This window comes from Natator depressus, chromosome 1 (genome assembly GCF_965152275.1).
Source record: "Natator depressus isolate rNatDep1 chromosome 1, rNatDep2.hap1, whole genome shotgun sequence".
Lineage (NCBI taxonomy): Eukaryota > Metazoa > Chordata > Testudines > Cheloniidae > Natator > Natator depressus.
The window spans coordinates 131,791,065-131,816,339 of NC_134234.1; the positions used below are offsets into that span (position 1 = coordinate 131,791,065).

The window sequence follows — 25,275 nt, forward strand, 5'->3', positions numbered from 1 at the left end:
ATGCATATGCAAGCGAGCAAACAGTGTGACCATGGTGCAGGTATTCATATGGCCAGGAGGGAGTGGCACTGATAGACATGCATGCATGCCTGGTGGCAAAGCTGCACGATAAGAGCACTGAGGGCAGCAAAGTAGTGCAAGGGAAGAAAGACACAGGCCACTACAGAATCCAGGCGTGTCCCAATGAAGGAGAGGGACGAGCATGTGGGGACAAGCACCAATTTCTCCTCGTTGATACAGATACCTAGGTAGCCAAGGGGCATGCAGGGTCCAGATACTGGTGAGAAGGTGGGCACAGGGGTATGCAACAAGGAGGAGAGGGAACACCCCAGCCAATGCATGCAAGCTGCCACAACCACAAAAACCTTCATGAAGACACAGCGAGGGGCAGTGGTGATCAAAAAGGGAGGACACGGAACTGGTAATGGGAGGTGCCCACCATGAACCGTAGGAATTTGTGATGAGCAGGGTGGATGTCTATGAAAGTAGGCATCTTTCATATCGAGAGCTGTGAACCAGGTGCCATGGGGAAGGCATGGAAGGATATGGGGAAGCATGACCATGCAAAAATGGAATTTGCAAATAAATTTGTTCAGGGACCGGAGGTCCAGAATGGGGCAGAAGCCACTCCCCTTCTTCGGCATGGAGAAATGTGGGCGGGAGGGTAGAAGCCATGGCCATGGTAGCACCGTGGGTTGTGTTCTATGGCACCCTTGTGGAGGAGGGCATCTGCTTCCTGTTGGAGAATATGATACTGGAAGGGCTCCCCAGAGCGGCCTGGGCAAGAGTGGTAAGGAGGGAAAGAGGAATTCGATAAAGTAGCCATGGTGCATGATGTCCAGTACCCAATGATCAGTGGTAATTTTGCCCCAGTGTGGGCAAACAGGGCAAGATGACCCCCAAAGGTGATGGGTAGCATAATGGGGAGAGTGGAGGAGGATTTGCAGTTCTCATGGAAGGAGTCAAAAGTTCTGCCTGGAGGTGCATTAACGGAAGGTAGAGGCAGATGAGGTGGAGGCAATAGAATGCCACAGAGGCAGCGAGGATGGCAGCGAGACAGCTCAGGTTGGCGTTGTGAGTAGGGCTGGTAGGCTGTGCAGGGACGGGATCGGAAAGATGAGCGATGCTACCTGCGGGTTGGGATGGGGGTATAGAGGCCCAGCAACCGGAGGATAGTAAGAGAATCCTTAAGAGAATGGAGGGACTCATCAGCTTTGTCACTGAAGAGTTTCTGGTTATTGAAGGAGAGGTCCTCAAGCATGGTTTGGACTTCCTTTGGGAGCCCACTGGACTGCAGCCAGGAGTCACGGTGGAGCACCAGTCTGGGAACCAGGGAGCCTGAGGTGGTGTCAGCAGCATCGTCCGCAACTTGAAGGGCCATCTTGGCGAATAATTTGCCCTTGTCCATGAAGTGTTGAAAGTCCTGCTGCTTAATCAGAGGTCAGGAAGGCCTAGAAAACAGTGAGCTCAGTGTAGGAGAGTCATATTTTGTGAGGATAATATGATAACTTGCCCCATGCATCACCACTGCTGTGGAAATGGAACTGGGTGTGGTATCGGCAGCAGCCAGAGCTGCCTGAAGAGATGTCCTGGGCAGTAAAACTGCCACTCAGCGATGCTAGCCTGAAATTGCTCCCTTTGGTCTGGAGGAAGGTGTTTAATAAAAGAACCAAATTTTGCATGATTTGTAAAATTATATTTGGCCATCAGTGCCTGGTAATTCACAATGTGGAATTGTAGGGTTGCCGATGAGTAAGATTTTCTCCGTAGAAGATCTAGGCACTTCTGGTGTCTGTCATTCGGAGTGGACTTATATCATTGTTGTTTGCCCTTTCATTCACTGCATCAACTACCAGAGAGTTGGGTATATGGTGAGAAAATAGGAAGTCAGAGTCCCTGGTGGGAGCACAATACTTTTTACTGGCTCTCTTACATTTAGAAGTTACTGTGGCCAGGGCTTGCCAAATGGTTTTCACAGGTTTCATCAGAGCCTCATTGATTGGAAGGGTAACTTTGGATGGTGTCACAAAGTAAAGACGATCCAACAGTTTGTTGACATTCTTTTACATCCTCAAGAGATATCTCTAGGGAGTTTGCCATCTGTTTAATGAGGTTTTCCAACTGCCAAAAATCCATTGCCCATAGATGGAAGAGGAGGCCTCATGCAGTGATGAGGATGACATGGTAGTCTGAAGGGTAGCTTTTGTCTGCCCTCATCTCCTGATCCTCAAATGTTTCCTCGTCTTGCTGGGGAGGAAAAGCTTGAGTCTCCCTAACATCTTGATGGAAGAGGATTGGGGCCCTGGAGAACTCTAGGTGAGGTTGTGGTACCAATGGACCGATAAATTTGTCCCTGCATGACAGTACTGAGGGTTTTGAGCATTTCACAGCCAGCGCTGATGTAGATGAAGGCTTACTCTTGCACAGTACTGAACAGCTAGACAGGGGTACTGCGAAAGGGGTTAAATACGATGGTACTGGTTTTCTCTGTTTGCTATGACCATCTCTGCAGGATGGTACTAGGGCCTTCTCACCTCACCACTACCGAAGGAGCTCTTCATCTCTATAGTACCGAGCCTCGTGGTCAATGTCACTAGAGGCTGTTGACCTGCTCGGAGTGTATTTTTGAAGTGGATTCCTTATGAGGCGAGTAAAAAGTACCTCTTCTTGGACTCTTTAAAGGAGATCTCTGAGGCTTTCCTCTTTCTAGGAGAGTATTGCACCGAGGTGCTACAGAGTCTCAGACTGGTGTACAGGGAATTCGCCTGACCTGGCTCCAAAATGGCTCAAAGGAAGTAATTCATTAACAGTCAGAGCTTGATTCTCCAGCTTTTCCATGCCCTGGATTTGAGGGCTAAACTCACTTCTGTTTACTCCCTTCTCAACTCCCCTAAGCAGCAAATGCACTTAGTGTGTCCGTCGCTGAGCGGGATTGCCTGTCTATATGTGAAGCAGAGTTTAAATCCCGGTGAATCGTGTATGGCCCTCCCAGGGGGGATTTCCCTGGAGGAAATGAAACTTCCAAATAGCCAGTAACTAACTACTACTAACTAAACACAAATAAACTAAGCTAGACTGAAGTCAGCATGCAGCCGAAGCACACACAACGTGGACCTGCTAAGCTCTGTCTCCCAGGCCGATGTGGTTGAGAAGGAACTGCAGGCAGTTTGTCTGTGCAGCCTGATATAGCCTCATTGTGGGGCATGAGGAAATCAGCCGCGCATGTGCAGGTCAAATGGACACCGCTAACGAAAATCTCCCTTCAAAAGAGTGTGAGGTGCACATGCACCTGAAGTGGAGCAGTCTAGGGACACTATTCAAAGAAGAACAGGCTTTTACAGATATTGAAATCAATGGGGGGATGTAATAAATGAAAGGGAGGGGGGGAGCTCCCTTTTATGGACCCAGCCAGCCAGTTAGCTATAAAATTCCTCTTAGTAACTGTTCTTTAATTGCTCTACCTGTAATGGGTTAAAAGAAGTGAGTGGGCACCTGGCCAAAAGAGCCAATGGGAAGGCTAGAACTTTTTAAAATTGAAACAAGACTCCTCTTTTGTCTGTCTGTGGTTGTTCTCGGAGAGAGGCAGACAGGGCTGCAGTTATGCTGTAGGAAACTTGGGGCCAGGTATGAAAAAATTATCTGTATCATACCTAGAAACTACTCATTTGAAATCCCAGATACGTAAGTAGATCAGGAAATGTCTAGGAAGACGCGATTAGGTCTATCTCTTTTTATTTCTTTATGGCTTGTGGACTCCCCTGTCCTAACCCCAAATGCTTTTGTTTTGCTTGTAACCTTTAAGCTGGACCTCAAGAACATTATTCTTGATGCTTAATTCTTGAAGGTGGTTTTTTTTTTTAATCTAGCAATAGCCTGAGATTCCAGATGTATTTTCTTTTTTTGTTTGTTTTTAATAAAATTTACCTTTTTTAAGAACAGGATTGGATTTTTGTGTCCTAAGAGGTTTGTGCACATGTTGTTTAATTAGCTGGTGGCAACAGCTGTTTTTCTTCTCAGCTCTTCCCAGGATGGGAGAGTTTGAGGGGGGGCTTGAGGGTACCCCACAGGAAGGAATTCCCAAGTGTGCCTTCCTGGGTCCTCAAAGGAGTTTTGCATTTGGGTGGTGGCAGCATCTACCCATCCAAGGTCAGAGAAAAACTGTAACCCTGGGAGTTTAATACAAGCCTGGAGTGGCCAGTATTAATTTTTAGAATTTTTGTGGGCCCCCACCTTCTGCACTCAAAGTGCCAGAGTGGGGAATCACCCTTAACAGGGGTGAATTTTTTTAACTGAGGACAATAGTGGGACTAATGTTGTGAATTGTCACAGTGTACAGTAGTTGACAAAACAAGAGTAAGACTATAGTCACAGAATTATTATTTTTAGATTGCAGGAGTGTCCAAAGTGTGCTAGGAATTTTCCAAACTCAAAGGTGGACAAAGTTCCTGTCCCAAAGAGTCCATAACACATTAGGGACTTCCATATTGCCATTGATTTTAAGTGGAAGGCATTCAAATACTATGGTGATCAGTGGCAGTATAAAACACAGGGACAGATCGAATACCATCTTGTGCTCGCAGTGCTCTTGTAACCAGTAATATGAAATGTCAAAGCTGTGTACAGTACTGCATTAAGACAAATTGCTGTACAAGAAAATATTTCAGTTGTGTTCACAATAAGGAGGAGCCTTGCTGCTCCAGATGGATTTAAGAGGAATACAAATTACAACTCTAAAACAGCTCTCAGCTCATTATAAACAAAAACTAAAACTCGTAATTGTCTGCTGGTCGCCACTGACTGAACAATAATAAAAAAAAGTTTTACAAATCCTATCGTGACTAGAAATTATAGTATATTAAAATACAAATGAAAGCAGTGTTTAAAGTGACTCCGAGTTTGATCATAAGAAGGTACTTAGAATATACTGAACTGATGCAAACACTTATTATGTCTCCAAATTTCTTTCAGTTTTGTGGCTTCTAGAATGAGGCTGATCTGAATACAGTTTGCCCTCTCCCTTGGAAAATCCCACAGCAGAGGTTCAGGTGGAGAGGAAAACTCCATGAGGTTTCCCTTGCAGATTTTCCTCAAATTCTTCTCTTCATGAACAGGGTTTCCTGTCAGAGTGTCTCCAGACTCTCTGGATCTTGGGGGAATCTGCCTGAGGTTAAAGATTGTCTGTGTCCAAGAGCAGTTCCAATCCTCCCTTTTCCCCCTGCCTGTGGCTGCAGAGTTTCATTGGCAGAGACTCCTCATCTGCTGTTGCTTTTGGAATCTCCCCTTAAAGAAAGAACTCTACAGGAAAGATAATGCAGCCTCAGGCTTGTTCCCTGCTGATCTGATGTACATCCCACAAAACCCATCCTATTCGTTCACTAGGTACAGATTCCTTCAGAGCTCCCTTGGGCATGGGGCCCAATGAGATGGTAGCACTTGCTGCAGGCAAGGGGGAGTCATGTACAGAAGGCCCCTTCTGTACACAGGTCTGGGGACACATTACAAACCCTGGCAATTTAGATATTATTTTTAAGGATGCTTGTTGGCATTTATTCTTTTTATCAGCATTTAATTTCAGTCCACCGTAGCATCCATCATAATAAATAATGTGCCTGGAAGGGACCTTGAGAAATCATCTAGTCCAGTCCCCTGCACTCAAGTATTACCTAGACAATCCCTGACAGGTGTTTGTCCAACCTGCTCTTAAAAATCCCCAATGGTAGAGATTCCACAACCTCCCTAGGCAATTTATTCCAGTGCTTAACCGCCCTGACAGGAAGTTTTTCCTAATGTCCATCCTAAACTGCCCCTGCTGCAATTTAAGCCAATTGTTTCTTGTCCTATCCTCAGAGGTTAAGAAGAACAATTTTTCTCCCTCCTCCTTGTAACAACCTTTTAAATACTTGAAAACTGTTATGTCCCCTCTCAATCGTCTCTTCTCCAGACTAAACAAAGCCAATTTTTTCAGTCTTCCCTCATTGGTCATGTTTTCTAGACCTTTAATCATTTTTGTTGCTCTTCTCTGGACTTTCTCCAATTTGTCCACATCTTTCCTGAAATTGGACACAATACTCCAGTTGAGGCCTAATCAGTGCAGAGTAGAGAGGAAGACTTACTTCTCATGTCTTGCTTACAATACTCTTATTAGCTCTTATAATTCTCTCTTATGGGGCTTTTTTTGATACACAGAAATCTGTATATGGATCACACACACCTCATGAGAGCTTCCAAATCCTGATGCATTTGCTATTGGAATTGCTGTGGGCCATTTTTATCCTGAGCCTTTCAACTGTACTTTCACTTTATAGTACTAAAATGATTGTTGCAAAAATGATGGCACAGAGGCAATGCTAATTTCTGATTAGTTTGATAATACTGAAAAGGTTAATTCACAGAGAATGTCACTGACATACATAATTCAAAAATATAAAGGAAAAAAGGTCTCTCTTCTACCAGATCTTTTCAATAAATAAATCCATCTGCAGTCATCTTATCTTCACTAATCAGCATTTACAGACTAAATTCAGACTTATGGCACCAACTAAATTAAAGCTCCTCCGCTAAAACTGTCCAATGAAGAAACTTCAAAAATTACTCATATACAAGGGATGCAAGAGAAATCCTCTCCAGGAATATTTAATGTATTTACTTAAGACAGATGTTTAGAAGTCACATATAAAGATAACAGAAATAAAATTGGTATTTCAACTAAATTACACAGCATAACACGCACTTCAAAGCGGGAGACCTTGGCCATCAGTAAAGTAGAACATGTAGAAGAGTAGTCAAAACGCTTCTATAGATGGAGATACCAGTGTTAATACAACTTCACAGTTAATACAACTTCACAGGTCTCCCATGTGTAGTATATTTATTTTTGTTTTATTCTTTGGCTTTGAAGATAAAGAAGAGAACTATAACAAACAATAGTAATTGAATAAGGAGGTCACTACAAAAATCACCACACCTATATGGATCACTCTGCAAGGACTGAGTCCACAGAGACTAACGTGTCTATGATTCTCAGTCCTTTCTCAGATTGTTAACTTTATGCATGAGTAGTATCATTGACTACTGACAGACAGCATGTAAATATAAGCATGTGTGCAAATCTTTGCAGGATCAGGCCTACATCAAAAACAAAAGACATTTCCTCCGACTGCCTAAGTCTTGGAAGACAGGGAATGAAGAAACACAGATCTCTCATTTGCTGTACGGCCAACACCAAGGCTTTAAAAAATCACAAATCATGACTTAAAAAATAAATAAAAATCCCCAAACCATCCTTCTGAATCCTTTTAATTTGCCTTCTGCCTTTCGAATGCATTCAATTAATGTTTTCAAGCTTTTCTCCACAACCAAAGAAACTTTTTTTTAAAATGAAAGTTGAGATTCTCATGTAAAATTCTAATAATGAAATACTACATTTATTTTTGTTACCTTGTATAAAATGTAGATGTATAAAATCTACCTTAAGTGCATTATTAAGGAATGATGCTGGAGAGGATTTCCCGTGTTTACTACAAGAGAACATTTCTAAAGTCAGTGGGCTCCATGCAGTTATAAAAGCTTGGTGTCCAGGGATCACTTTGCAGGGTTAGGATGTACATGTGCACTACTCCACAAAATCCAACCTCTAAATGAACAATAGGAAGATCCAAAATTCCCCTTGCCTCATGGTCATGATATAATCTCATGCAATTAGGTTTCACAAGATGGCAAATAAACCTTTTGTATGGAAACTTGGATCATCATACATCTACATGTATATTTGGAGCATCAGTAAGATCTCTTCCTGCAGTAGCATGCCCACTGTGGGGTAGAAATATTTCATAAAAGTCATTTTTGAAAGCTGCCAGTCCCACTCTCACAGCATATCCTGTATTTTATCATCTACATGAATGTTCTCATGACCCTGTCAAAGAGGCCCTCTGATATCTCTATCCATTCTGTATTTGTACAGTGCCTAGTGCAATACGGTCCTGGTCAATGACTGGTGCTCGTAGGCAATACCACAACACAAATAATAGATAATAATTAGAAAGACAAAGGTTCCCCTTCAGGTAATGAGGCAGAAGACATTTGTCATTTTGAATAGATAAACAGAAAGAGCTTTGGATCTAAAATGCTGAGTCTGTCTGTAAGGCCTGAAGGCTTGACCCTGTATAGTGCTGGGAATAGGGTTGCTTGCGTAAACACAAGGTTAAAAATGATTAGGGGGACGGGGAGAGCTGGGGAAGCCAATCTGATGAGCACGGCAGACAGTGCTGCTGTCCAGCCTTCAAGTTAGACCTGCCTAGTAGTGGGAGTAAGACTTTAGCATGTAGCATTAGCATGATGAAGATAATGATGCCCATATCTCCTCAAACAAGCCCATGCTGCCCATCCCACCTTTAAAACACTGCACATTAGCAAGTAGAGCTGGCTGGAAAATAGAAATCTAAGTTTTCAAGGAAAGGAATTTCCAGGAAAATTCCAACTTAGCAGAACCAAAACTGAATTTTTAGCATTTCAGCCTGTCTGAAGGGCTCTTGTTCATTTCACCGTTAGCAGAAAGTGAAATTCACAGCCTTACAGACAGGCTGCCAGAAGCTGAAAGCCCAAGCTCTCTGTCTCCCCCCAGACCAACTGCCAGAGAGACAGCCGGACATGTGGACAGCTAGGGCGCTCACCCTCCCTGCCACCCCTCAAGCTCAGCTGCAGCTCCCCAACTGCCCACCTGTCAATTTTTCTCCCTCCTTAAAGGCAAAAAGGGAAGCTGACCAGAACCTTCCAGGTGGGCAGCAGTTTCCTGACAGAAAAAAAATCAAAATTTTTCATCAGAATTTAAATTTCCCCCCAGAGAATTTAATTTTCTATCAAAAATAATTCTGACAGAAAATTCCCAACCAGCTCTGTTCACAAGTCTGACAGGTGAGGAGCAGATGTGAGCTAAATCTGGAGGACTATGCTTAGTTCTTAGCCTTTTGTCTCCATGCATTGCTTCCATTAACGCTTGCACTAGAGTGTAACAAGCTTACGTTCTGCACAAGAACTTACAGGACCATGGTGCAGATATTTTTATAGGATACAAATAGGGGCAGATGGTAGCATTGATGAAAAGGTGGTCATAAGCATCTGCATTTACAGTGCATTGGTTAAAGCGGTTTAAAGCTTTTCTTTAAAGCTGTTGTCAAATTACAGAGTACAGTTTACTTAGATGCTTTCATTGTTTTAATATTTTAAAAATACATAATTCCGCAGTCAATGATTAGAACACAATGACCAAGTTGGAGCACTTACAAAAATGCAAGCAGAGATAAAAATCATGGTCACTCTCATGTTAAGGAAAATGTGTAATGAAATACAATGAACAGCAATGTAAACAAAAAACTGGTTCAAAAATTTACTCCCTGCCAAAATAAACAAAAAGCAGAGAACACATAATTCTGGATTCTCATTTTTATTCATAGCTGAACAGAAACATGCTGGACACAAAATGAAGCACAGCACAATAAAAGTTCTGAAAGCTAATCTACCTTTGCTCCCTTTTAATGACAGGGTCTTGCTTCAAAATTTATGTTTTATTCTTATAGTGCCTTTGATTCAAAGCAACCTAAAATACTCAGTCACTTAATAGCTGCCTAATTCCACCCTAATTAAAAAGTTCTATAAGACTCCATAGTACTGATTTTCTGTGAGCAGAGATGCAGCACCTCATAGCTTCTGAAATCAGTTAGCAAACATGCATGCAAAATTAGGGTTGTTTAATTTACAAGCTACTCAGCCATGTGCACCTGCACATACAAGAGCAGGATACGCTACCGTCTCCTTCTCAGAAACGCAAAGGGTTTTTTCCTTAGATCTCCAAGGCAACTTTAGATGCTTTCATTATGTCAAGATTAATTTTAATGATGATTAATTTGGTGATCTGCAGACTATATTTTTGTAGGCATTACTCAAAACATCAAACATGGTGAATTTTCATTAGCAACCAGGCTTGCTTCCCAATCTCCATGCCCACAGTATACTACTGCAGTATAATGAGAAATTTGCTCAAAAACCTGGCATTATTTGCTGTAATTACTGAAGCTATTATATGCTGCACTAATTTTTGATCAAGTACATAATTAATGATGTTGATAAACATGCTTATCCTATGCAGTGGTGATACTGCAAAAATATATTCGTTGAGACAGTTTGTATTTTTTGTCTTCTTGATGATATTGACAGATAGTTTGCAGTCAATTTTGGAAGCATAAGAAAATTCTACAGCTCACATTGGTACTATTCTTGCATTTTTGCCCAGCACATTTAAGATACACTGAAATGAATCCACAAGTACAAAGTAAGCACATGGTACTATAAGTATAATGTAAATATACTTCGGAAAGCAGTGCATGTTAAAATACAAACATAACATGAAGGTTCTGACACAAGCCAACAGAAGCAAGAATATTCATTGCTGAGACTGACGTTCTGGTCTTAACCCAACCTGTTGCATCCAGGTATAGAAAAATCCAAATATTGGGCTACCATACAGGGCTCAAAATTAAAAATTGGGTGTATCAATCTCATATTTGAGTGATCAGATTGGTCCTTACGTGTGCAACAGGTGGAATTAAACACCTAAATACTTGATTTGTTTGAAGACTGGGCCCAAAACATTTGCTGTAATGCTTCCCTTGTAAAAAGGAAATCTCCACATAATTATATAATAATAATAATAATTTTTGTTGGCTTGTAATCTTAGAATGATACTGGGTTGTTAATAATAATAAATAATAATGCATTTGAAATAATAACCTTCTGAAGGTCTTTTATTTTTATAACCTCTAAACTGAGTGAATCTAGTCCTTTAAAATACTACATAGTGCACAAAAACAAAATTGTTCTCAGGTAGATATCCTGTGTTCCAGGTGTTTTGTGCCAGAATGCATTTTATAAATGCCTCTGCATTTAAAAGAAGGTGTTTAATGAAAACACTGACACAAGATTAATGAAAACTGTGCCACCCAAAAAATACATTTCTGTAGCTGATCCAAATTTTGGACTGTTCAAGGTAAATGTATGTTTCCAAACAATCGGAAAAAATCAGGGGTCAGTAGCTGGGTTATGCATCACTTCCCTCAAACTCCTATTGGGGACTCTTTCCCCCTATCCTAGACTCCAGGATCCTCCTTACCCACTAGCCCTGGAAACCTTCATTACCTTAAAAATCTTCTAGGGGTTTTGCTTAGACGGCTGCAAATTGATTCCATACGGGTGACCATATTTCCCTATGCTGAATACAGGACACCTGGTAAAATTACTCATATTCAAGTGAGTTCAACGGCAATCAATCAGAACTATGCAGTACAAACGTTCAAATTAACATCAAGTTGACTGAGCCCGTTAAAAAGAAATACTGCATAGTTGGATTATTTTTATTTACCTTCTTATCTTTAAGGCTTTAGGGTTCACACAGGGAGGGGTGACACACACACCCCTATCCTCCCACACACACACGGGGAAAGGTCATACACACACTCCTGTACACCTCTCTCACATGAGGGGAGAGGTGACTGACCGAGCCAACCTTCACTGCCCAGTGCTCTCCGCCCTCCATGCCTGGCTGGGCCCCGGGACAGACCCGCCTCTCCTGGTACCTGGCACCACGTATTCCCAAGGCAACATGTGGGAGCGGGGACCCATGCAGGGTCAGATGCCCCTCCTCCCCAGATTTCTGCCAGGGTTCACACCAGAATGTGGCCAGCAGCAGCCTTTTGGCACTGTGTGGGAGGGAAGGGATGGGACCTGCTTCCCGCAGCGGGGGGAGAAGAGGGAAGGGATGACCTGGCCTGTGTCTTTGCAGAGTTCATCTCTTCTTCTCTATTCCCCTCTCCTCCCAACCCCCTCGTGGCTGGAAGCAGCTTGTCCTTTCCTGCCCGCACAGTGTCAAAGGCAGCTAACACGTCCAGGCTACTGCTGGCCACCAACATAACCCAGCCACCTTCCATCCCACTGCTACAGCGTGGGCAGGAAGGGGTTAAGCCCTAAGGATGCATTGTACACCAGGACACCTGACTGTGGGAGTTTCAGCAGCCTCAGAGCCTGGCCAAGAGGTGGCTCAACAGGGGAGGATGCCCAGGGGCCAGAGCAGCCCCATGCTCCCTGGGGGCAGGACCCAGGGCAGGAGGGGGGGCAGGTGAAGAGGGTGCTAAGCCCCTGCCCTGGGGGCTACTGTGGAGCCTGCAGGTTCAGGGCTTGAACAGGTTGGGAATCACTTTGGCCCTGCCATTCCAGAGTTTAGCTGAGGGGTGGAGAGGCTCCCCCGTGCCAGTGCTGTGCGGGACTTTGGCACATGCAGGGCTCAGCTCCTCCTGGTCAGCAGCCCCCGGCCGGAGGGTCTTGGGCTTTCCTGGGGCGCTAGCCCAGCCAGAGGCAGTGAGGGAAGGAAAGAGCCTGCCAGCCAGGCTGCTGGTGAGCTGATTGCTCCGACCAGGGGCTGGTTCTCCACACAGCTGTGGGAGTGGGATGCCCCCCGTGGGGGGTATATGGAGGAGTGACGTGTAACCAGCTCGCAGCCAGCGCCAGCCAGAAACGGAATGGGGGGCAGGGCCCTGCTGACCAGTCTTGCACACCCACCCCTATTGTCGACAAAGGACCCCTCCACTCCCCACTGATGGGCGGGCGGCTGGCGAGCAGGGATCAGGCCAGCAGCAGGACCCGCCGATACTGACGTGGCTGAGGCAGAATATACGGGACAATTTGCCTGTTTTTAAGAAAAAGTTGGGACACCTGCAGGAGAGCTTAAATATGGGACTGTTCCTTTAAAAATGGGACATCTGGTCACCCTCGTTCTATATGTTTTGGGGCCTTCTCTTCTCTGACCTCCAAGGTTCATCAGCTGGGTATGGATGACTTTTGTCCTGGGTGGCAGATACGATAGGCTGAGGGAGGCTGTGCCTCCCCAAGCAGCCTGGCACGGCCCCACTCATGCTCCACCCCCAGGCTCCCTCCTGCAGTTCCCAGTGCTCTGCCCTGGCCCAGGCTGGCTGGGGCTGGGGCTGGCCGGCCTGCTGCGGGGACTTGGGGAGGCTGACGCTGGGGCCACACTGCCCACCCAGCCCTCGGACCGCGCCCCGGCGCTCCGGGGCTGGGGGCGCTGCTGTTGCGCTGCCCGGCCACCCGGCCCCTGCCCAGCCATCCGCTGCTGGGGGTGGGAAGGGCAGGGAAACATGGTTCTGGGCTCCTGTGGGGGAGGGGGTGAGGGGAGGGGCAGGGCTTCGGGCAGGAGGGGAGGGGCCAAGGTCTAACCTCCCCCAGTGGCCAGGTCTCCGGCTGCCCATGCCTTTTGGGCAACAGGAGGCCTATACCCATCTAGCAGGCTGATGTTACCTCAGTGGCTCTGGGGATGCCAGGACCATACATGCCCCTGTGTTTACTTGCTATGCAAACCTGAGGGTTTACCTAGCTACAGACTAAGCCACCTAGTGAAAAACTCTTTTCACTGACAACTGTGCAAAAGGGTCCAGGGGGCATTTCCCATTCCCAATCCTAACCTCACTGGAATACGAGTTTCCTCTAAAACAGATCTATTTCAAACAAGTTATTACAAAACTAATTCTATGTGCTTTTCAAATAAACCTGATATGTTTTAAAAAAAAAACAAAAAACATATTACTTAAGGGATTGTATTTCCATACTGAATGGGACTCCCCTAAACATCCATAAAACCACCACCCACCTTAAACTCTCCCTTCCTATGACGCTTACAAAAACCTTGACAAAAGCCACTGGCTATTGTGCTAGTTGGTATTGTTTTCTTGTACTCTCCCATCTGTGTGGCTGTGTCTATCTGTTGTCTCTTATACTTAGGTTGTAAAGTGTTTGGTGTTGGGACCATCTTTTTCGTAATTTATTTGTACAGTGCATAGCACAATGGGGCCTTCATCCATCATTGGGTCTCCAATGTGCTACTACAATATAAATAATAATAATCAGAAGAAAAAATTGCCTATAACAATATAAAGCTTTAAATTCATTTAGAGCACAGAAGAATAATGAGCTTATCTGCTTATATTTTACTATCAACCTACAGATTTCTAGGACAAAGGCATTGTCCTAGACTTTCAGCAAGGTCATTTCAGCTGTGCTGCTATGAAAGCACATTGTATTACCTGCATGTTCAGCTGCAGATTTAAAGCAACAACCACTCTCTAGGCATATATTAAAAGAGAACTTATTTTTCAGTCTCAATGCAATAATCAGAGGCTGCCTCAAACTGTCAAAACTAATCATAAATGAAACCAATATACAAAAAGCCATTAGCTTTTGTGTTCATTGTTGTTTTATTCTCAAGTGAGTTTTCAGCTTGTGAAATGTGCCAAACAGAACTGTAAAGCATGGACAAAAGCAGTATAAATGTCTCCACACTGGCCTGCTCATACAGCTAAGTCCCCACACAGAAGGGCCACCCTTACAAGTGACAAAGCCATGTGCTCTTCATGCTCATTCAAATCTCAGCCTTTCTGCTCTGACTGTCACAAAGCCAATGGTCTGTCCTACCAGGGATGGGTTGAAATACTAGTGTGATGCTTATTGATCATGTTCCAGTGCTGTGTGGCGTGGAGGAGTGCAAGCCGTTTCATGCTGCTGAAGAGATCTATGCTGATAGTCGCTTAAGCTGTCCCCGGGGAGATCTGGATGTGTCATCCCTCTTTGCAGCACTCCCTTGAGCAGCTGCAAATTCCTCTCTGCTCTTCAAATGGAAAGTTCCCTTTGCTATTACCCTAACTTCCTCTGCACTCAATTGTGGACACAACCTCTATTTCCTCCCTCTGGCACTCCATCCAACCCCTCATGGGCAAGAACCTCCAGATCCATCTAGTTTGCACAGTAATTTGAAGACAATGATTGGAAGAAGTCAGTCCTGGCTGCCATCAAGACTCCTAGATTCACAGAATTTAAATAAGACAAGACCATTAAATTGTGTAGTCTGACCACCTGGTTAACACAGGACATTAAATTTTACCAAGACACTCATGTACTGAGATCAATTAGCTGTGTTTGACTAAAGAATATCTTCCAGAAAGGCATCCAGTTGACATCAAAAGATCCAGAATCTACCACTTCCCTTGATAGTTTGATGATGATTAATTACCATGATTAATGGATGATTAATGGATGGTGGTTACCATTAATCATCATGATGATTAATCACCATACTGTTACTGTTAAAAATGTATGCCTTATTTCTAATTTTGAATTTATCTGGCTTCTGCTTCCTGCCATTGGTTCTTGTTTTCCCTGCTAGATTTCAAGAGTGCTTTATAGTACCTGGTATTATCTCCCCTCAATGGAGTCACCTCTCAGTCTTCCTTTATATAAGCTAAACAGACTGAGCTCTCTAAGTCTTTCACAGGAAGACATTTTCTCCAGCCCCTGAATAATTGTCGTGGCTCTCTCTTACACCTTCATTTTTTCAATATCGTTTTTAAAGGACAATAGAACAGTATGCAGTATTGGGGTCACCAATGCTGTATAGAGAGGTAAAATCACCTCCCGACTCCTACTCACTACTCCCCTGTTTATACATCCAAGGATCGCATTAGCTTTTTTTGCTACAGCATCGCACTGGGAGCTCATGTTGAATTGCTCTGACATGTTGAATTGCCTTTTCAGAGTTGCAACTTTCCAGGATACGGTCCCCCATTCTGTAGGTATGGCTGTGTTCCTTGTTCCAAGATGCATAACATTGCAACTGGCTATATTCAAACGTATTTTATTTGAAAAGACCCAGATTATCAAGAGATCCAGATCACTCTATATCTCCTTCAATCTTTATGTCATTCACAAAGCAACAGTGATTTTATATTTACTTCCAGATAGATACTGATTTACTTGATAAAAATACTGACTATTGATCCCTGCAGAACCCCACTAGAAACACTCACTAGAATCAACTATGAGTCCCCCCAATAACAACTTTTTGAGATCTGTCAGTTAGCAAGTTCTTAATTCATTTACCATGAGCTTTATAGATATTGTATAGTGCTAATATTTTAATCAGAAAGTGAAACACCTTACAAAAGCAGTCTCAGGACTTTTGGTGGTGCTGTAGCAGTAGGTACCATAGATGATACTTCCTTTGTGCAACTCAAAAAGTGGTGTTGAAAGAGACTAGAGGAGCAAAAAGAGATGCGTTCTGTCCATATTCCTTTAAATAATGGTAAAGGAAGATGGTAACAGGACTGTCCAGAACTACTTGAACTGGCTCTAGTGATCACTGCTTTGTTTCTACTGTGAAGCCCCTTGCTCTATGCTCTGCCTGGCAGAATCGTGGAATTCAAGGCCCTATTTGTATGCCACGGTTGATTTTTCAAACCACAAGCCAATAGTTGTATTAGTTCATCTCCAGAATACTGGAGGGAACACTGTATGTGATGAAAAGTATGATACACGGTTTTTATTTTGCAGCACATACACACAGAGAGAGGGTGGTTTTTTGTCTCCCAGGATGCCTCTTTCATTTTGTAACATGAAATTTCAAAACTGACTACAATCAGGTGGATTGTCATCATGGTAATAACACTATTTGCCTAATTGCAGCAAGCTGTTTACTGTGCTGTTATGTTGTCTATGTGATTATGGCATGCAGCCACATTACCAATAAGAAATATAATTCAGCAATTTTGGGGCAGGAAAGGGACTTATTCATCTGACTCTGCACACAATTCTGTGAAAACATCAACTATTTTTCATACCACACTATTGTTTGTAGACTATAAACAAAACACTTCCTATTTGTGATGTCATAGATTTAGTTTAGGGGAGAATCAATGGCATAGAGGAAAAAAGTATAAGATAAAATATTTTTGATACTATGCCATTTGCACATGACCATTTCTCCAAAAAAAGCCGGATCCAATGCCATTGAAGTCAATGGAAAGACTCTCACTGACTTCAATGGGCACTGGATCAGACCCAAAGATGACAAGTTTATGCCTGGCCCTGAGTGGTGCATATAAAAATAAAAATAAAAAACCCTAAGGCCTGAACCTACTAGTCTCCAATTCGACCCTTCCCCCAACTCAATATATTGCCATATAGCATAAGCCTTCATTTACAGGCCTTCAGCTGGCATTCAATCCATGTGACAATGCACACATCCAAGCCAAATGGAATTCTTTATGTGATTTTTATGTGACTGTCAAATGTTTGACTAAAATTCAGCTAAATCACATTCTCTTCGGTTTTGAACATTGTGACGTAATTTTTTTCCATTCCTCTGGTAGGAATCTCCCCAATTCTCCATGACTTTTCACAAAAAAATTCAGAGTGTTTCAATACATTAAACAAACAATTTCCATAATGCCTCAGAATGCACATCATTCAGATTTGCTAGTGTGCACACAGTATTCCATTTTTCCAGGATTCTCTCAGCTAAGGATTTTCCAGCAGCTGTATTTATGCAAGCTTCATTGGTTCCTAATTGTCTATATATTTCCTCCTTACTTATCTTGTTAAAGACCAATTACAAAAAGTATTTCAATAGCTTAGCCATTTGTGCTCAGACTGCACACTGATGGGTGCTTTATAAATACATAGATAGTTTTTAGAATTAGCATCAATTTCATCTTCTTAATGTATTAATTGTCTTGCTTTCTCTCCATTAATTATTACATGTTATCTCTATTGCTTTAGCTCCCAGATTCCCCTTTAAGTTTGGAGCCCCTTTGTGCAAGGACTACACAGTCACTGCCACCAAGGAATTTACCATCTACCATAACATAACATACTCCAGTGTTTCCATTCCCACTGATATTTATAAAAGTCCTTTTTATTCTCCTTAATCCACTTGACTATCATTTAATCATGTTGCTGTCTTGATGTACTCTTTAGTCTGCGAGCCTGAACGGTCTTTGTATATTCTTGGTTAGCTCCCTCTCTCTTCTCTATTTGCACAACAGGTTTGTTTGGTTTTTTTAACTTCACATTTGGCCAATGTCACATGAAGCCACATTGGCTGCTTCTTGTTTTTGCATTTTCCTTTTCACATTAATTGTTGATTACTGTGCACCAATGATGGTTACTTTACGACCATTCAAGATACCTTTCACACTCATGCACTTTAAAGTGATTTATGCTTGTCTTTCTTCCCCTCCCCCCTCAGCCCCGCATTGCATCCCTTCTCCCTCAGCATACAGGACATGGAGGGTCATTGCTCCCCACTGTGGCAATCAGACCATGGAGGTCCTTCACTGCCCCTCACATCTCAGGTATCTGTAAGGCCCCAGTTTAGGAAAACAGTTAATCACATGTTCAAGCCCATCCCTATTCACCAAAGCACTTATGGACAGGTTTAACTTTTACCACGTGTTAAGTGCATTGCTGAATACAGATGATCTTCTGCAGGCATAGTCAATTATTTTTTGTCAAAGTCCAAATTTCTTAGACAAGGTACAGTCAAGGTCCAGACTCCAGAGAAACATTTTTCAACCTGCAAGTGCCCCTGTTCAACAAACACATTACACAATGCTGTGTAATGTACCCAGGGCCTACTGCTTATATTTTTAGTGCATTAAACGAAAAATAAAATCAAACCACTGTATAACCTAAAAATAACCTCCAAGAAAGATGTAATAAATTACATCTGAGACTTTGAGAAAGAACATATATAAACCATCAAATAGATGGAAATATTAGTATTAAAACACTTTCCTACAACTGTTTAAGCTTTGCATTTGTTCTGAGTTTCCAAAAAGTATTAATTTTGATTTTGTCAAATAAAATTATTATAGGCACATTACCCGCCATGCAACTGAGGGTTACTATGTTTCAAGTTCCCCAATAAAGGACACTGTCGGCTGGGGGGGAGAGTTGGGGAGGAGGGGAAGAGCTGAAGGGGAGAGTACAGTTGGGGGAGGGGGGTGCTGGAGGAGATATTTGGGTGGTGCTGGAGGGGTGTGCATGTACTGGGAAGGGTATTTGGTGGATGCAGGAGAGAGGTGTGTGTACTGGGAGGGGGCATTTGGTGGGCGTTGGAAGGGTGTGTGTGTGTACTGGGAGGTGGTACTTGAGGGGTGCTGGTGGGAGTACATGCGGCCTCACTCTTGAGGTAGGGGGAAGTGTTGCTCCCTGTCATGGTGGCAAAGCGGTTGGTGCAGCCTGCCAGTCTGCACCTCCCAGCAGGCCTCTCCCCCTCCCCAGGGCAGGGAGCCAGAGCCTGGCTCTGTCACCCCTCCCAGCCAGGCTCTGAGGCCCTGCGGCAGGGCAGGCAGACTGCCCAAGAGGCATTTGGCAGCACTGCTTCCCTGATAGGCCCGGTGGCCCAGCTCCCCCCAAACCACCGATCGCCCACCAGCTTCCCGCCACCTCACCAGCACCTGCGTGTTTGCCCACATGGCCCACTTGCTCCATCCCTGTGCTGCAGCCTGCAGGCCAGCGGATGATGGAGCTGATGGGGATTACCCCTGAGGGCATTCTGCACCAAAAAATTAAAAAGTCTGTGCCAAAAAATTTAAAATTCTGCACAAAATTTTAAAATTCGGCAAATTTTATCTGTCAAATAAATGTGGAGACTCCAGCATGGCACTGGGGAGCACAGGCCACTGGATGCACAGAGGTGGGAGATCACTCTGCAGCTCCCTGAGGGTCACAGATTCAGCGGTGGGGCTGCACCCAACCCTGACATAGTGCAAGGATCGGGCCTGCCCCAGAAACATCCAAGGGCCCTGCCCCTCTGTGCCAGGTGCACCAGTGTGGGCAGGCAGGCTCAGCCCAGCAGGATCCAAGTGTGGAGGGGCTTAGTGTGGGAGGATCCAGGTATGGTTTGAGAGGGTTCAGTGTGGGGCACTCTGGGTGTGGGCAGCTCAGTGGGAGGATCTGGATGGACAGGGTTTTTTTTCGGGGGGGGGGGGGGGCGGGTTCTGGATGCAATGGTAATGGGACTTTGCAGGGGGCTCCAGGTGAAGGTGGTTGGAGGTCATGGGGAGAGGAGGTCTGTGTGTGGGGGGACAGAGCTCGGCAGGGTGGGTCTGGGTGTGGGGGGTTTACTGGGGGAGTCTAATTGCTGGGGGAGTGGGGCTCAGTGAGGTGGGGATCCAGATGCAGCTGGCTGGGGCTTGGTGAAGGGGTAGTAGGGCTCGGTGGGTGCCACCAGACTCCTCATTGTTTTTGTGGATACAGACTAACACGGCTACCCCTCTGATACTTGATAAACAAACTAGGAAAATAAAACCTAGATGGAGCTGGTGGGTGCATAACTGATTGGAACACTATTCCCAGAGAGTAGTTATCAGTGGTTCACAGTCATGCTGGAAGGGCATAATGAGTGGGATCTCGCAGGGATCAGTTCTGGGTCTGGTTCTGTTCAATATCTTCATCAATGATTTAGATAATGGAATAGAGAGTACACTTATAAAGTCTGCGGACGATACCAAGCTGGGAGGGGTTGCAAGTGCTTTGGAGGAGAGGATTATAATGATCTGGACAAACTGGAGAAATGGTCTGAAGTAAACAGGATGAAATTCAATAAGGACAAATGCAAAGTACTCCACTAAGAAAGGAACAATCAGCTGCACACATACAATATGGGAAATGACTGCCTAGGAAGGAGTACTGCAGAAAGGGATCTGGGGGTCATAGCGGACCACAAGCTAAATATGAGTCAACAGTGTAACATGGTTGCAAAAAAGAAAACATAATTCTGGGATGTATTAGCAGGAGTATTGTAAGCGAGACACGAGAAGTAATTCTTCCACTCTACTCTGTGCTGATTAGGCCTCAACTGGAGTATTGTGTCCAGTTCTGGGTGCCATATTTCAGGAAAGACGTGGACAAATTGGAGAAAGTCCAGAGAAGACCAACAAAAAATGATTAAAGATCTAGAAAACATGATCTATAAGGGAAGATTAAAAAAATGGGTTTGTTTAGTCAGGAAAAGAGAAGACTGAGAGGGGACATAACAGTTTTCAAGTATATAAAAGGTTGTTACAAGGAGGAGGGATAAAAATTGTTCTTCTTAACCTCTGAGGATAGGACAAGAAGCAATGGGCATGAAATGCAGCAAGGGAGGTTTAGGTTGGACATTAGGAAAAACTTCCTGTCAGGGCAGTAAAGCACTGGAATAAATTGCCTAAGGAGATTGTGGAATCTCCATCGTTGGAGATTTTTAAGAGCAGGTTACACAAACACTTGTCAGGGATGGTCAGACTCTAGATGGTCTAGTCCTGCCATGAGTGCACGGGACTGGACTCGATGACCCCTCAAGGTCCGTTCCAGTCCTATGATTCTGAAAACCAGGATCTTTTAAGGTCTCTCAGTTGGATATCCATAAACTGAGGCACTCAAAATCACTAGTTACTTTGAAAATCTTGATAATTTACAACAATTTTATGATGATCAAGGAAAAACGTAATATATGATCATGCCAAGCAGTGACCAACACACTATATTTTTCTTCCCACGTTACTGTGACATGTAGTTTGTGGTTTACCAAACAGACGTTTAAACTTTCACCATTCTAAATAGAAATGATTGATGGAGCCTTACCTTTGGGAATAGTAATCTGACAACCTAGGTCACAGTCCTGCTGCAACTGATAAAAGGCCACTTCCTGTAGTCGGGCACGCTCCAACTCTGAAAGGCTTTGAACGGGAACTGACTTCAGCCGAACACTGCGCCCTGACATGCTGTTCCACGTGAAGTCACCCTACAGGAAATCAAGTGGAAAAACATGAAGCATCATATGCACAGTTTAAACAAACATACCCTTCTCTTTCATTGGTAAGCAAAACAACACAGGTCCCTTTCCTTAAAAATTCACTTCTTGGACAGTCCTGATCTTTGAAATGTCATCTTTGTTTTCACAGAATCAATTAATCTATGCAAAAAACTAGGGCTGTAAAGCAATTTAAAAAATTAATCGTGATTAATCGCACTGTTAAACAATAACAGAATACCATTTATTTAAATATTTTTGGATGTTTTCTATGTTTTCAAATATATTGATTTAAATTACAATACAGAATACAAAGTGTACAGTGGTCACTTTACAGTTATTTTTTTTACAAGTATTTGCACTGTAAAAAACCAAAAGAAATAGTATTTTTCAATTCACCTAATACAAGTACTGTAGTGCAATCTCTTTATCATGAAAGTTGAACTTATAAATGTAGAATTATGCACCAAAAAATCTGCATTCAAAAATAAAACCATGTAAAATTTAGAGCCTGCAAGTCCACTCACTCCTACTTCTTGTTCAGCCAGTCACTCAGACAAACAAGGTTGTTTACATTTGCAGGAGATCATGCTGCCCACTTGTTGCTGACAATGTCCCCTGAAAGTGAGAACAGGCGTTCTCATGGCACTGTTGTAGCGGCGTGGCAAGGTATTTATGTGCCAGATGCACTAAGGATTCATATGTCCCTTCATGCTTCAACCATCTTCCAGGGAATATGCTTCTCACTTTCTGGTGACATTGTAAATTAGAAGAGGGCAGCATTATCTCCAGTAAATTGAAACAAACTTGTTTGTCTTAGCGATTGGCTGAACAAGAAGTAGGACTGGATGGACTTGTAGGAGGCTCTGAAGTTTTACATGTTTTGTTTTTGAGTGCAGTTATGTAACAAAAAAAAAATCTACATTTGTAAGTTACACTTTCACGATAAAGAGATTGCACTACAGTACTTGCATGAGGTGAATTGAAAAATACTGTTTTTTTTATCATTTTTACAGTGCAAATATTTATATAAAAAATAATATACACTTTGATTTCAATTACAACACAGAATACAATATATATGAAAATTTAGAAAATCATCCAAAATATTTAATAAATTTAAATTGGTATTTTAACAGTGTGATTAAAACTGCGATTAATCGTGATTAATTTTTTAAGTTAATTGTGTGAGTTAACTGCAATTAATCAACAGCCCTATAAAAAACCCAAAACAAAACAAAAACCCACCGCATCATTTCTACCCTGAAAACATTTACCTATTATTGTTGCAAAAACATTAGGATTCCTAAAGAACCAGGGGTGTTGGAGGGGGAAAGGCTGATCTTCCCAAGTTTTGTTTCTTTGTGCATTTGACAGCATTTTTTGTATACTCAGTTTCACACCATTTTTCCTGTATAATCAATTTAACATACAGAGATTTTACTGGACTCTTTACAGTACACAGTTTATTTTCCATAAGTGCTGATCCCTTTATGTGGGTCTGAAGAGGTTGTACCAACAAAACCCCACCTCTTCCCTACATATCCCCTCTCCTCCTCATGTATGTCATGCCTAGATTTATCCTAATTGAATGACAAGTTGCTAAACATTTGTCTAAACAGTCCTAATCAACCTGTGTTAAAATAAATATAATACACAACATGAGATGCTATATATTCAATAAATACCCACTGAGTTAGGAAATCTAATCAACAGATTTAGCTATGCAGTCTCCCAGCTTTGGAGAGGAATATAAAATCTTACTCCGTAGGTCAATATTTCATTCTGATGAGTAAGTAATTTTTTCTGTCAATCAGTAATAGTGAAATATACATATTTGCTTCAGGGTTAGCCATGAAATTCAAACTAACATTTCACAATGGAAGCAAAGTCTAAGTGGACATTTTTGTGGCATTGGGGCAGAAAGAATTCCTTTGGTTCTTGAACAAATTCTGACCAAATTAAAAATAATGGTCCAGTTGCTTGAGCTGAGACTAGATAATCACAATGGTAATTTCTGGTTTTATAGTCTCTAAATCTTAGCAGGCATAATTTGAAGTACATCAAATTGGAGACAAAGGAGCTACACCAGCTAACATGTAAAACAAAAGATACTACGCAACCATATCTTGTCACAACACGCTGAAAATAGATCTGTCATTACACAATTTTATTCTCATCATAAGATATTTTGCCCATTTTTAACATGAACGTAAGCATCACCATCCTTTCTTCTCCTTCATTTGTTAATGAGTCACCTAGGATTCATCCACTTGGCTGTCCTTAAAAGTGAGATTCACAGACCAATAGTGAGATTCAAGGCCAAAGAGTAAGACTTTCCAGGTCGTGTGTTAGGTCATTGCTTAAGAGAGCGACTCTCATCTTTGGTCCTTGGCGACACCCAATAGTCCAGGTTTTTAATCCATGACTCATGCCTGAGGTCCCGGATGTATTGTTGTCTCTAGCAGTGCCTGAGTAAAAATAGTTTAAATCTTTATATATTTACTCAAAGTGAGTGAGATAAGCTTAGGAATGTGTGTGAGAGTGAGATAGCATGCTAATGAGTGAGACTTGACATGTAAAAGACCTAAAGGATCCTCCGTGAATTCAGTAGACATTGGATCAAGTCCCTTATGTAAAATATACAGTAAAGTATACGGTATACTTTCTGCACTGTGTTAGTGAGATACACATATATATTACATACAGAAAACTACATGAAAAGAACATTACGGTTGCAGAGTCAAGCACCCAGAAGTTAGGAAATGCCAGAATTAAAGTAGCCCGTGCAACCATATTTCATCCCCCTTGTCTGTATGCATTATGAGACTTTTTTTTCATCACAAACTCTCATTTCCTTAGGACCCCTGACTCATTCAGTGCACAAGATAGACAGTGCTCACTGAATGCGCAGCTGTTCATTATTTGATTTTCTCCCCCTTGTTCAATGTGAGGTCCAATGCCTTATTTACTGCACACTGCAAACTCTGTTTTGAAGACAGAATCATTTATTTCCTCACCAGCTTTTCTAGAATGCTCAAAACTATAGCTTTTGAGTTGTTCACAACATTAATTAATGTATCTCCATAACATCCCTGTGAGGTGATGGAATACTATTACTCGCATTTTACAGATGGGCATCTTAGACAGAGATTAAAGTGAAGTTATAAGCAACTAAAAATAGGGTCTTATAATAGGAAGTGTTGAGCAACCTCAATAACAGACGGTGCTACCAAACACCACCTATTACACACATACACACAGCATGCTGGTACTTATAAAGTTTATCTGCTTTGCATTCAATGTGCATTCATGGTGCATAAAAATTACATAATATGTCAGAGCTTATCAAAAAGCACTTCTTTACAATAATCTTTTATAATGGAAAGTGTTAGGCAACCTGGATACAGGGGAAACCACAAGCTCAACCATATGCTAAATACACACCTTGTAATATATTCACATAAATTACACTGCACGTATACAGATTATATACCACAGAATTACGGAAATGTAGAGCTGGAAGGGACCTTAACAAGTCATCAAGTCTGACCCCCTGCGCTGAGGCAGAACCAAGTACACCTAGACCACAG

General features: G+C 42.7%; 1 protein-coding gene across 3 annotated transcripts in view; it reads right to left on the reverse strand.

Moving 5' to 3' along the window:
• ARHGAP6 (Rho GTPase activating protein 6) overlaps positions 1 to 25,275 on the reverse strand; it is a 510,558-nt gene that overhangs the window by 87,149 nt on the left and 398,134 nt on the right. For all 3 annotated transcript variants that reach the window (XM_074966643.1, XM_074966664.1, XM_074966655.1), the window contains exon 2: positions 21,514 to 21,673. In XM_074966643.1, the coding sequence (XP_074822744.1) occupies positions 21,514 to 21,673 (160 nt within the window). The remainder of the gene's footprint in view (positions 1 to 21,513; positions 21,674 to 25,275) is intronic.